Source organism: Prionailurus viverrinus, chromosome E3, assembly GCF_022837055.1.
Source record: "Prionailurus viverrinus isolate Anna chromosome E3, UM_Priviv_1.0, whole genome shotgun sequence".
In the NCBI taxonomy this organism is placed as follows: Eukaryota; Metazoa; Chordata; class Mammalia; order Carnivora; family Felidae; genus Prionailurus; species Prionailurus viverrinus.
In genome coordinates, this window is record NC_062576.1 from 34,377,030 (window position 1) to 34,390,589 (window position 13,560).

The 13,560-nt window shown below is 41.7% G+C and overlaps 1 protein-coding gene across 1 annotated transcript in view; it reads right to left on the reverse strand.

The window, feature by feature from the left end:
- HAPSTR1 (HUWE1 associated protein modifying stress responses) overlaps positions 1 to 13,560 on the reverse strand; it is a 27,666-nt gene continuing 14,106 nt past the window's right edge. Inside the window, exon 4 of the mRNA XM_047838059.1 lies at positions 1 to 2,658. Within this exon, the coding sequence (XP_047694015.1) occupies positions 2,414 to 2,658 (245 nt within the window). The 3' untranslated portion in view covers positions 1 to 2,413. The remainder of the gene's footprint in view (positions 2,659 to 13,560) is intronic.

Sequence of the window (13,560 nt, forward strand, 5' to 3'; positions counted from 1 at the left end):
GAGAAATCGTTTCCCTTTCTACTCCTAAATGTGAAGAGTTATTCTGTGCTCAGGGGGCACGGGAGAGAGCAGGGGACACAGAGCGGGGGTGGGGGGAGTTACGAGGAGGTTGACAAATCGCATCTGAGATTCAATGCAGTGGAAAAAAGTAACGAATGCTAAAGTTTTTAAAAAGTTTAATGGAGCCAATAAGGCATATAAATTGTGTTCTGGCAGACATTAAGACCTGCTTTCTCTAACCAAAGAAAATGGCACATGTTTTATCAAAATTTGACAATCGAGAGTAAAGGGTACTGAGATTCAGCGTCAGAGCACCAACTAAAACAAAAAACAACCAAAAATAAAAAATTTTAAAAAACCTGTTATTCTTCGGAAGGAGGAACTAGAGAACCAAGGCATAAAGGGAGGGTTATACAGGCGTTCCTCAATCTCAAAATCCTTCAGGAACAGGGGGTCTGGCCACTTGTGAGCTACGCTTCACACCACACCAAACGCCAATTCCAGAATCTAAATTTACAACGATGGAAAAAAAAAAAAAAAAAAACAATGGTAACTCCAAATGCATTTCTGGGCATATTCCAAAGGGAAGCTTAAAAGTATTCCTAATACACAGGCTCGTCTGTTTCAGGTATAATTCTTCCTGCTATTATATTCAAACAAAAAAGAATGATCCACTTTTTGCAAAAATTTTCAAATACCTCACTTTCAGTCCTAAGTTTTACTATGGAATTGACTTTTGTTCTGTTGGGGTTTTTTTTTGTTTTAAATAGGGCTATATCTATACGAATACAGAACATTTCTAACATTCCATTCACCTCCCACCCAGTCCATGAATATTATGGTTAACTTAGCAAAGTTTCTTCACAGAAAGATATTATTAAATGGCTGAAGGAATTGCAAACTTTAACAAAGTGCTGTGAGTAATTACTGGAAAAACCCTTCCACTGATTTGCAGTGGTCTTTTAAGGATAAAAACAGGAAGTTAACTGATACTGGACTACAAGTTTGCAAGGAAACATTTTCACTGTCCTACTTGATATATAACATAATAATATGATAGAATAAATTACAGTACCTGGCAGGCTGACATCAGTTCTTCATCTAAAAAAGACTATCATTCAGTTCAAGATATTAAAAATGAAGGTGAAGCATGCTCTAAAACATTGTGGCTACAAGAGGTCTTATAAGGGACCAAAAGAGGAATCTACTCAGAACCTTTATTTAGGTCTAACTAACATCTAGAGAAGCCTCCATGCGATTCCATCTTTTCCAGAATGAGATTCCAAACTGCACTCTTTAGGGGAGGGGGGACTGGAGAGTGGGGGGGTTGCTACTTAAGTTGCGATCACATTATTGGCAGATCGAAGACCTTTATCTTCCACCAACTCCAATGGAAAACTGCACAAAGTAGGGCATTCATGAAAAATGTAGATAGAAAAGGACACGAAAGACTGGAATACCTACCCTCCCCCACCATCCATCTCCCTCTCGCTAATGCAGAGCCAAAAAGGAAGCCCATCCTCCAAGTTCATGACCTCACTACTGTAGGTCCCCCTTGAATGCAGTCTACAAGTTTACATTTACCATAAGGAACAGTACCCTGCGTGGGAAGTAGTACTTGTCTTAAAACAGGATTATTTTAAGCCTACGGGGTCAATCTGGGGGGGCACTTTAATAATCATATTGCTACTTTTAGAGCGCTAACACACACAAAGTGAATCCAATAAAGTTCTGTGTATTGATTCAATATTAAGTATTAATTGCATGACCATCATAGCACCTCTTTATATCACACAATCACCAGAATTAGAAACTGCTTGGAAAACTAAAACCAGGGCACAGTCCCATCATTAGAAGTTGCACACTGGACTACAGAGAGACCAGGTGCACGGTACAGGGCCGCTGCAAAAACTGGAAGCCTGCAGATTTGACGAGGAAGCCAAATCGTGGGTCTGAGATCATTTTAGGAACCTGGCAACACTGTTGAAGCAAAATACTCAACGCAGCAGGAAATGGACCAAAAAGAAGAAGAAGGGGGGTGGGGGTGGGAGGGGGTGGGGGAAGCATTCTATATAACCAAATAACATCTGATAGTTCCTTTCCCTTTGAGAATAAATACAGTTAAGGTCACTTTTAGCCTTGGAACGGATAATATGTTTGCCTATGATGATCTTGCTAATGACTACACGATGTCTGATGTCCTCTGCTAGGATTATAGTTTTAAGAAAGCCATGGTTACAAGAGGCATCTACTGTAAATACCTAGAGCTTCCTTTTATGGCAACCACTATAGAATTCACTTGTCTTAAACAGTGAACAAGGGAAGATGGCCTCATGTTTCCTTTGCAATAAGAGTATATGTGGAGGATCGAGTGGCTTTCAAGCAGCATGGTGGGTGTGAAAATGTCTGTAGTTTAGATCATTCTGTTGCGTTTATGGGTTGGTGAGTCTGTAATGACATCGCCACACTGGGCTGAGGTACGCTTTCTAGTTCCACCATTGTCCAAGTGGAGTGCCATTTCTTCTGATATGAAAGTGTTCAAATCGACATCATGGAGTCCATTTCTCCTTCGACTAGCATTCGATCCACTGCTTACATGTGTAGGAGAGCCTGGGGTACTCGAACGCACGCTTATACTAGCCATTGCACCACTAAGACCTAGGAAGAAGAAAAAAGGTTTTAGAGTTGCTCGATTATTTAACCCTCTTGAAAGCAACCCACTTTACTTTCAATGTTTCATAGTGTCAAAGGAGGTCTGCCTGTTTTCTTAAGGAGTCACCAGGGGGCAGTTATGTTTTCTTCTGGAAAAACGAATCGCCGGGCTTTTGGCATAGATGTTTCATTGGGAAGACTACCACTATTTACAATATTGGTAATTACCAACTCTGGGAAGCATATTCTGTCGCAAGCACCGTGTAAGGTGGACACACAGATCACAAAACCCTCCCGTCTACTCTACTGGGTATATACTGCTTATAATTTATGGCTGAGGACAGCAAGCGCATGCTTTAAATAGGACATTTTGGTTACCCAGAGTCACCACCCCCAATAGATCCCCCTATAGTGTGTGTATGTGCACGAAGGGGAGCGATGATTTCTAGGTCTGAGTGGGCTCATTCCAACTTCCCCCAAATGATCATCCAAAACCGTGCACGCTGAAGCCCAAAAAAGGGGTCACTACTGAAAAAGTACACAGGGACCTCAAGCACAAAGTGAGTCTGCCCTTGGATGAAACAAGCTATACGACCGCCCAAGGTCTGGACTTGATTGGTCTCCTCGGGACAACCTCACTTAATCATCATGGATGATCCCTCTGAGGAGAAGGTAGTGCCTATGGCAGTATAAAAAAATCCTGCTGCCTTCAAGGTTGAATTAAATCCAGAATAGACCCAGCACCCAACGCTGGACACTCATCCCTCAGATTCCTGAACAGTTAAGGAGGCAAACATATGTTCCACTCTGAAATGTTCAGGATGAACCTGTGAAAGGCCCAAGAGACGCCAGGAAACATTAACCACAGCGTTGAATTTGAAAACCTAACATCACGAACGGTGGATTTCCCTTACGAACTTCCCCTTACGTTATTCTAGCCTCACACAGGGTTTTTGTTATTGCTTGACTAAATTCACAGACTATGACCTAGGATACTCCATGTTCCCAAAGAACAGAACTTCTCAGATTTTAAAATGAGCTTAGAGGTTGGTCTGGTAGGGGCCCATTCTAGTTTATACTGTTAATGTGATTTAAATTTGAATGTTGAGAAAAAATTATCTTTCTACCACATCAACTTTGACATTATTCTGACTCTACAAATACTCTGTGAACATTCTCAGGCTGCAGGCCTCAACAGCCTCCCTTATGCTGATTGTGTTCTGCAGCCCACACCTCTTCCTGCTCTCAAACTCCCTACCTGGTAGCCATCAGCCCCCTCCTTGCTCTGCCTGTGGAAGATGCGTCCTCCCTCCCACTGGTGGCGAGAGGAAGGGTGGGCACGTCACTCCTTAGCTCTAAGCCATTGCAAGGCTGGTACCTATTTAAAAAAATATAACAGGGGCACTAATCTTGGGAGTACTTCCTGTGTGAGACAGGTGCTACGTTAAGTACTTTAATTTTCATCCTCACAGTGATCCTACGACATCTGTATAGTCTGTTTGCGATGGGAAATGGAGGTTAAAAGGTTAAGTAACGACCCAAGGTCACACAGCTAGTAAGCAAGAGCTGCGACTCAAAACTTAAGCACAATCTCATGTTCCCCTTGACTGTTACACTCTTCAAGTCAACATGATTTTAGCATGAAGCAGCTACAGGGTCTTGCGCCTGGCCTCTCTCAGGCCTCGTGCTCCCACACCACCGGGAGAGTGGATGGGCATGGCCAAGTAGCTCTGGTAGGTTGGCCAGAGCCTCTCTTCCACCATGTGCACCTGCTGACGCCTGGCCCCCAGCTCCTCCGGCACCTATTCCGCCCTGAGGCTCCTTTCCTGACTCTGCCACCTCTCTCCTATTTAGTCTCTGGCTGGCTCCGCTTCCCTCCTGCTTGAAACTCTCCACTCCTTCCTGTCCGCAGCCCGCCAGCTCCTTCCTCAGTGGCCTCTGCGGGGTTCACTTCCACTGGACAAGTTGGGTGCCACGCAGGGTGGTGTCCTCTACCCCTCAGCTTACCTACGGGCATCGTTTTCCACAGCACAGGGGATCTCTCCTGTGCACATGGGCCCATCCACAGTTCTAACTGCCTGCTGGACCTCTCCCATTTAACATCAAAAAGGCGCTACACGCTGCTTCTTCCTCAGGCCATGCAGGTTTATTAAAAAATAAATAAAAGGGAAAGAAACATCTTGGGCTCATTTCATGCAACGCGGTACAATCATGTAGCTTCATCCCCACCTAACGTACGTGGTGCCTGGCACACAGCATTCGCTCAATTCTGCAAACAGGGGAGTGCTTCCAAGTCTATCCATTTTGAAATGCACTGAAACCCAAACCTGCTGGCATTCATCCCCTCTCCAAAGCCAGGAAATAAACCCAGGTGGCTCTTGTCTCTTAAATCTCTGCCATCAAATTTTTAAAAACTCAAGTTATTCCCAAATTGCTGGCATGTTTTTTTTTCCCCCAAGTTCTGTGTGCTGTGCTTTCTTTTTTCCAACCTAGCGGCCTGAAACAAACTACTAAAAGGTGTCCGTGAAATTAAAACAAGAACCTTTTCATAGCTGGTTCATAATACAGGAAGTCCTAAGATAATTAGACTGCAAAATTTAGGCCTTCGGCACGAAACTGGGCTAACTTCAGTAATTAATCCCCTTTATCATTTGAAACCATCAAAAGAACTCAACAACCCCCCCCCCACCCTGAACCCCTCTTGTTAACATAGCAACATGTTTATTAACACCTAAGGACAAATACCCAAGGCTCGCAGAATACTCCACCAGAAGTGAACAGGCACATCAAGCAAACACTTCTACTGTTTCCACTGCTATTCTCCGTGAAAAAGAAGAGACATTAAATATCAATTTGGTCAATTTGAAAATTCCCCAGTAACTGCTGGGCAACTGCCATCTTTCTTCTGTTGAGTATATGACTGGGGGCTTTAGTTGGGCAGCTCAAGTGCAACCACAATGTGCAACATGAGCTTCCTCCTACCTACTCTCAGCAGTGAAAATACTTATCAACATTTAACTAGCTGAAAATCTTCCCCAAAAACACTTTCGTGTCAAAAAAAAAAAAAAAAATTAAGATTAACAACCAAAAAATATATATTTTAAACAGCCCAAATTTTATTTTACAAACCAATGACAGCTACTGGAAGATGCTTCAGGAAACCTTAGCTAAGCCACATGAACAATCAGGCCTATACAAGTACAGAGAGTCTGAACATGCTTCAGAACTAAAAACTAAGTTGTACAGCCCGAGGGCATACAACTTAATTTCTACCAAAACACACTTTTTCAAAAGGGCTATGGGAGTATCAGTTGACAAAAAGCAGAACAAGTAGTATGATTAGACAGAAAAGTCTCCATTGCTTAATACAAGATAAACTTAGCAGTTTTAAAGTTTCTGCATTCGTTTTAAATGATTAGTGCAGGAGGGAGGGGGGGAAAAAAAAAAAGATTAGGATGATTTAATCATACTTTAAAAAGAAAGCTCCCACTGGAGCTAAAACAGTTACAGTCCAGGTTATAGGTATCTAGGTTACATGGTCAAATGTTAAGAGCAGCACATAACTATTATTTTCATACCAAGTTCATGCTTCAGATAATAAGATAATCCTGTTTTCAGAATTAATTACATGTAATTCCAGTTTACCAGCACATAGTTAGATCACACATAGGCACAGAAAGAGCAAATGCAGACCGATGCACCCCCCCTTCCTCTGTCCAGCAGCCCGTGGCCTGGAGGCCGCCTCTACACTCTCTACCTGCTCCCCAACTCCCTAAGACTGAGAGCAGAGGGCCAGCCCCAGAGGAGAAAAGGCGGAGGACTGTCATTGTCGATCCACTCAGCACAGGCTCAGAACGCTCGGCAGATACGCTCCACCAGTTTTTTTCATCTGCAGCATGAGAGGGGATTTGAAATCCCCACAATTTGAACCAAGTGAGAACTTCCTGACTGGAACCCTAGGAAACTGGCATTCTTGCATTTCAAATGAATTGCACTATTCAAATGGACAGAGCTCCCTGTGCACAAAGTGGTGTTCTGAGGTTTTGAAGCAAGCAAGCACTTGTGTGTAAATGTCGTGTTTGAAATGCACCAAGGAAGGAGTTCAAATCACTGAAAAAAGAATTCTACTAAGATTTTAGTAATTTGAAGTAGATACCACTCCCCACCCCAATATGTAAATTGTAATACTGAATTTTTATTGAAGTAAAGCACACTAAATCAAACCAATTACAAAGATACATGTGTCACACCAAGAAAACATTTTCAGTTATGCTGACAGCCCAATGCTTTCAGTTTTTCAAAGACAATTTTAATGCCATGGGAAAAATGCTCACGACGTTAAAATGAAAAAAAGATACAGTACCATATATGCAGTATGATCTCAACTATGAAATAATTTTAATATTTATACATTGAAAAAAAAAGACTGAAAGAAAATGCACCAAACATTTAACTGTGGTTATCTCTGTATAGTCAGATAACAAGATACTGAATTTTTTACTTTTCGGAAATTTTCAAACTTTCCAAGAGAATGTTATTTGTAAATCAGAAGACTAGCGGAAAATTTAAACTCAAATGTTCAAGTGCTTCGTAAACTACCAGAGGACATTAAGTACTAGGTGCACGAACTGGCTTTGAGGCATGGCTGCATGGACTTCTTTTTCACATCAATGAAAAACTGTCCAAGAAAATTTTACTGCAACTTCCAAACAATTTTTTATCATTGATGGTAGCTTTAGTGAAGTCCTACCCCAGAAACTTCAGCAGCTAATATCTAATCTTAACATAAGGAAATGCCAAGTTTTCATCAAAAATTTTAATGCTGTTAATTGCCTTCGTTTTCCTCATTCCCAAAAGCTGGTTTGAACAAAGGCCGTAATTTAGAGATTCCAGCCTTCAGAGATGAATTTTAATTAAAGAAGCTTCTTTGAAATAATCATTTTTTTAAGCATTTAAGAGAGGCGATTGTTTTGGTGCATTAAATCTCTTACATCTTTATTTCCAAATAAGTTTTTAAAAAAATATTTTGCTGTTAAAATAACTACTGACAGTTCTGTTATTTCAGGAAGATGCAGACACGCACACAGTAAGTCTCTAGCACTGTCCCACACGCTGCACAGGGAGTGTGGGCAAGAGAAGGGAGCACCTTGACAGGTGCATGGATTTCCAGTTAGTCCTCTGCAGTGTTACAAGAGTCTCCTTTACACTACTCCACCAGTGTAAAATCGCTTAACCTAAGCACCGGTGCAGTCAGAATATTTCTAAACATTTAGCTCTAGGATGGAAGGGGACAAGAATCATTAAGGAAGAGACAGAACCAAGCACAATTACTTAATTTCTTCTTAAATGTACTGGATCTCAGGTGAAATTGTATCAAGAAGCTTTGCTCTCACTAGAATTTCCTAACTTCTCTTCTGTACCACTCTAGAGCACACAGGCCAAACGATGTGCTGACCAAATTAACCAAAGCTACAAAAACCTGTGCTCAGAGGAGTACGAAAACCCTACTGGTTCAAGCTGCCTGGAATCACAGCTTTCCATAAACCCTAGGAGAAGGTGGTATCAGTTTTATACCCTGAGTATGACAAACTAGGAATAGGCCCTACATTTTTCCTAAGTTAAATTCCTACCTGACCTTACACAATTTTCTGAAAAGCCCTACACCCAGTTTTCTCCATGTCCAAGAATCTGTCAAGCAACTTAATGATTTAAGAGAACAAGAATCACCACGTACGTAGCCCAGAGAAGACTAAAGGCAAAAAAAGCAAGTAGCCATAAATGGAGTCTATGAACTCCAAAGGCAATGTACCGTGCGTCAATCTGACTGCCTAGGTTTGAACACTTCAAACGCTCTCATAGAAATCTATCAGGCTAGAAATTCCTCAAAGACATTACCTAACTCCTCTTTATATCACACAGGTCCCTACCACTAGTCTCTAATAGACTGCATGGTATTTACTTTCAGTAAAATGCTGGGCAATAGAAAAGGCTGCATAATGACAATATATACTTTATCTTTAAATGACCACCCCTTCCACGGAAGGACATGAACTGCAGAAATCAGAACTCATAAGACCACAGCCACAGAAAAAAAAAAAAAAAAGGCAGGATTTCAAACTAAAAAGGATTCAGACTTCAGACTTCAATACTTAAAGAGCTGCTGGCTTAACTCACAAAATGCTTTCTTTGAAAAAACAAACTTTCCTTTGTTTGAAATTCTCCAGGGTCATGTAACTGCTGGGTTGCCTAAGCCTCTTTCAGTACTTACACTGGTCAATGTAGCATCCCACTGCCTTTTTAAAACTTCCTATTTTAAACACCAAAGGAACTTAAAACTGGACAATGGGAAATCCTAAAGCCAAATGCCAATGACAGCAACGGCAGTGCCTATTAAGACACGACACCCTGCATGCTAGGGGCCTGAGTCTGAAATGATGAATTCTACAGGACGACCCAGGCCCAGTGATGTTAATTCCTAGTACTTCAGTCAAGAATGCCATCAAAATGACTTCTGGAACACAAACCAAGTGTTTCTGTTTTTTACAGAACAGTCTGAACCAGGGCCAGAACCTACAAAGACCATCCACAAGATGATGTGAGGAGGCTTTAAGGTCGGTATCAAAAGAGCGAGCGAAGTCTGACTTGGTATCCAGACTCCTTCTCCCAATCAGCTCTCTCCCCCCTTCCAGGAGCGTATGCCCCAATCTTACTCTCGACCCTTTCCTAACCCGCATGATAATGAACAGAACTCAGAACGAGGAGACCAGATTTCATCTAAGGCTTTCCAGATATAACACTAGCTTGGGCAAGTCAAGTCAAAATCTGTCCATCCAGTAGAAAGAGAACCTCACTAACTCCACAGATTTATATCAAGATAAAAAAAGTGCAAGATCCTAGCAAGCAACATAAGTTATAAACAATAAGTTTTAAATTATCCTTCCCCTCTGGAGTAATATATGCAATTTAAAAGGGCATCCTTACTGAAAAGAGGAGGGAAAAAGTACCCTCAAAGGCTACCTGATCTCCAGGTCTACTTTTGCAATAAAATGCCACCCAGAGGCAAAGAGAGCACTCTTTGCACAGGACTCAGAACTAACCGAAAATCCCACTTCTCCCAAGGTAAAAAGGTATTATGAAAGGGTAAGTACCTTGCTTGTTTCTCATTTAATCTAACACCTTACTTACAAAGAAGACTGCCTTGGAAAAGTAAACCATCTTGCCCAAGGTCATACCGGGAATGTAGCCTACACACAAAAGCCTAAATAAAATATTCTTCCTACTAAATAAACCAGAAATACAGGCCCCGAACCATTCACCTTCAAGCCTACTTCTCAAGGTTCACCCATGGCGAAAACCCCAAGATACAAAATTCATGTATTTTTTCTGATGTCTTTAGAGAAGAAAAATAAGCCTAGGGGTCTTTCCCACCCCACTCCACCCCTAACCCCATGGGGGAAGGACCATAAATGCACAAATATGGAGGCACAGTGGTTAAGAGTGTGTATACAGGCAGATCCGGAATACCTATTCTACCACTTACTCATCGTTCCATCACAGCCAGATACGCCCTTTCTTCATCAACAAAATGGTAGTAACTCCGGGCAAGTGTAAGGTTAAATGAGAACCTCCTAAGCTGAGTTGCTTGCACTAAAATAGCTGTAATGGTACATCATCCTCAAAACCCATTCAAGTCTTGGTTGTTCTAATTTAAGGAGTTTACTTTGTAGCTCTCCTAAGGTACACCATTACTTCTACCCTTATTATAGTCATCTGGGGATCTGTGATCCTCAACTCTTTCTAAAGGTTCTCTGCACCCACTGTACTATATATTTTCACATAACAGACCTCTGAACTCTGTGTTCAACTGAATACATCTAACACCAGGTTCTTTGCCAGGTTCTAGTAAAGGCAGAAACTTTAAGACCAGGCCCTGCCCTAAGGTAGCCCCATGTTGGAAAGGACAGCCAAAGAAGTAAATCTAAAGAGAAAGAGCAGATTAACAGCTCAAGGAAGGCTTCAGAAGGGAGAACGAAAGCTTCGTTAGGGAAGAAGTGTTTGATCAGTCTTAAAGTATGAGCAGGCGGAGGGAAAGAACTGGAAAAGAGCATGGAGCTATTTCACACATGAGACAGTATAGCTAAGATATCTGACCCACGGTGAAGATCCAATCAGAAGGGCCTCTCAGTGCTGGGTTCTGACTTCAACGTATTTCTCCATCAACAAAAGTCATTTTTCAGTCAAGTGACGAGACAGAAAGGACTGCTCCAGTGGCCTCAGGAAACACGGACTGGCAACTGGGTCATCTCAGGGCCAGGAAGCAAGAGCAGGAAGATTATTCCAAGAGCCCAGGGTTTATCTTCTCCAAAGAGCCTTCCCTTAACGTACAGCCAGTATGCACTGTAAAATGTCCCTTTCTGCCCTTAGAACATCATACACAAACCAAGCTCAGGACATTAAATTTTCCAAGTATGTATTGGCCTCAGTAAAAAAGGAAGCACTCCTCATTTATATATTCCCAGAGACAGCACAGAATCTGCCATGTACGTACGCATCTGGATGGCTCCATGAGGAAAAGCCAGGTATTTGCTGACGGGGCGGGAAGGGGAGTCCGTGTGAAGCCCTGGGTGAGAGCCCTGCCTGCAGGGGTGGCGTGGTGGACAGGAGAGAACACGCGCGCCCGGCAGGCCGGAAGTGGGCGAAACTGCAAGCAAGGGGCCTGCAGAAAGCGGCGAGGGCTCGAAACCGCGGGAGTGAAATCTAAGTCAGTCAAGAACCTGAGGAAATGGCAGAGGCTGAAGGAGCAGACAAAAAAAAGACCAAAGAAAAGGAAAACTCCAGATGAGAAGGCATGCCTAAGCCACATCATCAGAAAGGGAGACTGAGAACCACCAAAATGGTCCAGGATTTTAGGTCCATCTGAAATCTGTTACGTTAAAAATGAGGCGGCAAGTCCTAGCTGCACGTGTAGCACATGCCTGTGTTTCCCGAACTTCTTGGTGAGTTTAAGATCCAGATGACTAGATGCCATGGTACTCAGAAAAAAAGCGACCTATGCTGCAGACAAGAGCCAGAACAAAGCACAGGACTGGTTATGTTCTGTAAGCTTCAGTAACCAGCAGATCTGACTGAAACTGCTTGCTAACCATCTGATGGATGTATGACTGAAATTGGGTTCGGTCTGAGGCAGATGAGGTACTAATCAGAGGATCTTACTATCACACACAGTGTAAGAAATAAATGTACTGTAAGTACCTTACATCTTTTTTATTTTTCTTCAAATAAAAATGTGTATTTTAGATAGATTTAGGGTGCTTGGTACAGGTGTTTAGGAACTGATAAAGAAAAACTATGGTGGTGGGGGGGAACCGTCCTGTCTTATAAAAAGGGATAGAATGGTGTGAACCCCCTACACTCATGTTTGCGGTTTATAAACTTAAGAAGTTTGCTTCAATACACAGTGCTTCTCCTATGCACCCCTCCCCCACCACCCCATACCCTAAAACTTCATAAATTTAGACTCTCCTTCCAATGCAGATTCCTAAGAACTTCAATTTGACTTCAATTACATTTCACAGATCTGGTTAAGCAAATTATATGCAAAAGTAAATTCTGACAAGTATGTGCCCTAATTGAGATGTCTCCAAATATGTTTTAAAAGATCATCTAAACAGCTTTCACTTCAATTTATAGACTATCCAATAAATCAGATCACTAGGACAGCTGGTTACAAAGTTGGTCATTAATCTGCCTTACAACTTAGTTAACAATGCCCTATTACTAGAAATCATTCCAGTCATTGTAAACACTCAAACCAGACTAGCATTCTCAACACATCGATGTCCTCTACAAACCACTATAGAACAAAACACGATGCAATTTATGTTTCTGTACACTCTTTTAAGAGGCCATATTACTAGACTGTTTTAAGACACAAATTCAGGGTATGAACCTTAGGAGTAAGAGTAAAGAGTACACTGAGTCTCCGCTATATTCTGGACTTGTGCTAATGGGTAACTTTATTGAAGGGAAAGATTTTTCTACATAGCTTTATAATTATGAACTTTCTCAAACCTCACAATTTAAACTTAAGTCAAAATTATAAATAATCTCTTCTTAAAACTACATTGTTACTAAAACTCCAACAGAAGTTCAGGAAAATAATAAACCACAAGTTGAACAGTCTAAAGAGGGGTTAGGGGGAAGCTGGCCCTTTTTACAAGGTATACAACTGCACTAAGATTTCGTAACAAAAGTGGCATCTGTGTGTCTTAAAACTATCTTCTTAAGTATAGTAGAATAGAGAAAAAGGAAATCTTAATGAGACAGGTATGGAATGAATCTTAACTTGCACTTGACAATAAAGAAAATCAGAATGCTTAGAGAGACAACCGCATACGGCCCTACCATGCGCAGACAGGACAGTCACCTGACACTACATACGCTTCCAATCATTTGTTCCAAACTTAATGGTAAAAGATGTGAACTCTGTAACAAAGACCAGATGGACCTCTTTTTTGTCTGAGTTTCAGAGGTTCTGATGCATGACTATTCCACTACATGAGACAGTGGCAGTCCTAAGTACTGCATCCATACATCAGGGACTTTCTCTTGCAACAGATGTATTTTTAACTTATCAAACTATCAAAAGGGAAAAACACTGTTTCCAACCCCAGGTTCTGATGAGGGTTGTAGGTAAAGAATCAAGGTCCGCCAAAGAGAACAAGAACATAAGCATTAAAGCTTCAAGGATATAGATGTCCTCTGCATATATATCCCACCCTTTTTACTACCAGGTTACTTGGTTTTTTAGATGGCCTATACTGTGGCCCAGAAATGTTGACTTCTAACAGGACTCCTGACCTAATTCACTAATTGCTTCTCTCTGCTCAATCACCTGCACCATTCAAG